General features: G+C 32.0%; 1 protein-coding gene across 1 annotated transcript; it reads right to left on the bottom strand.

Moving 5' to 3' along the window:
- Window position 1: 1 nt before the first annotated feature.
- Window positions 2-805, bottom strand: TM35_000262240 (uncharacterized protein; the record flags this gene model as incomplete). The annotated part of the gene is made up of 1 exon (XM_029027961.1): window positions 2-805. A coding segment is annotated over one exon (804 nt), but the record flags the coding sequence as incomplete, so codon positions are not given.
- Between the last annotated feature and the right edge of the window lie 836 nt (window positions 806-1,641).

Raw genomic sequence — 1,641 nt, forward strand, 5'->3', positions numbered from 1 at the left:
TATTATTATTATTATTATTACTATTACTATCCTGACTTCTCTCATCATTTGGGTTTTGATGAAGTATGGCATTCAGTTCACGATGATATTCCTCAATGTTTTCTTCTGGTATCTCCACCCGTAATCCCTCACGTGGTTGAAGTGTGATGGCTCGGCGTACAATCCGTTGTCCATCTTCTCCAATGATGTGATGTCGGTGAATAGTGATAGAGACTCGACTACTATTACTGTTGTTATTTCCACTGTTCATACTGGCCGTATTACCAATCTCATTCTCATCTTCATCTTCCTCTTCTTCTTCCTCATCTTCATTACTGCTGCTATTCGTATTATTATTATCATCATCATCATTACTGTTATTTTCATCGTTTTCATCATTTTCATTATTATTATTATTATTATTATTATTATTATTATAGTCATTGTTATCATCATTATTATCTTCTTCTTCTTCTTTCTCTTCTTTTAATTGTTGTGAGGGTTGAAGTACAGGGAGCTGCTGCAGGCCATAAAAAGTAGAGAATCGAGTGTTAAGATGAGCATTTTTCTGACCTTCACCTTTTATAGAACGATAAGTAGCCTTCGTACTAGAAATATCATTATACGAATATTTTGAGCTAGTATTAACACTATTATCACTGTTGTCATTATTCTCATTATTCTCATCAATGCTGTCGGAAGGGGTAATGTTTATTTCATAATCGGAATTCACAACGCTGCTTAAATCAGGAACAGGCGAGGGCACTTCGTCACTAGCGGACGTGTTATACACATAGCTCCAGAGAAAACTATCCCAATTAGACATAANNACTGTCAATGATACTATTTCCCAATAGATCGACCACCTTTTTTATTCTTTTTTTCAATGTACCCAGCAAAGTCTAATGTGGATGCCGCAAACCCTATAAAGTAAAGGATTGAAGAGAAAAGAAGAGAGAAGAAACGAAAAAAAAAAAACATATCATTATAATGGCAATCTCATAATAACAACCATCCAAAATAAATAAAAACAGAGAAGGAGATATACATTACGGTAAAAAAAAGGAGGAAATAAACCCAATCCACATTCACAGTGGACAGATAGTACCTATATATACATATATATATATATAGATAGATAGACTCACTGAGAGAGGGAAAGATACAACGATCTACTTATATATATACATATACATATATATACTTATATAGTTCTACGGATATTATTATTGTTATTATTATTATTGTATAGAATCAGTGTGCCACTTGTCAAGAAGTGAGGGGGAAAAAAAAACAATCTTTTAGAAAATTATATACTCATGAACTCAAAAGGAAAACACATATCAGATGGTAGTGGGGTCTAACGGAAAAAAAAAAAGAAACAAAAACAAAATTAACGAAACAGAGGGAAAGAGATAGAGAGAGAGAGAGAGCCATATAATAACAAAATATGTACTCCCACTCACTCGAACTGATCTGATATCGGGTTAAAAGTGAAAAAAAAAAAAAGTAACAATGAGAGAGGAAACAAAAAAAAAAAAATAAATAAAGAATACCAAAAAGGGGTTAAAATAAAATAAATAAAAGTTTTATAGTCAAAAAGAAGTAAAAATCATAATAACAAGAAGAAGTGAAATAAGTTGGGGTAAAAGGCAATATTCA

This window comes from Trypanosoma theileri (genome assembly GCF_002087225.1).
Source record: "Trypanosoma theileri isolate Edinburgh chromosome Unknown TM35_Tth_26_V1, whole genome shotgun sequence".
NCBI classification, from domain to species: domain Eukaryota; phylum Euglenozoa; class Kinetoplastea; order Trypanosomatida; family Trypanosomatidae; genus Trypanosoma; species Trypanosoma theileri.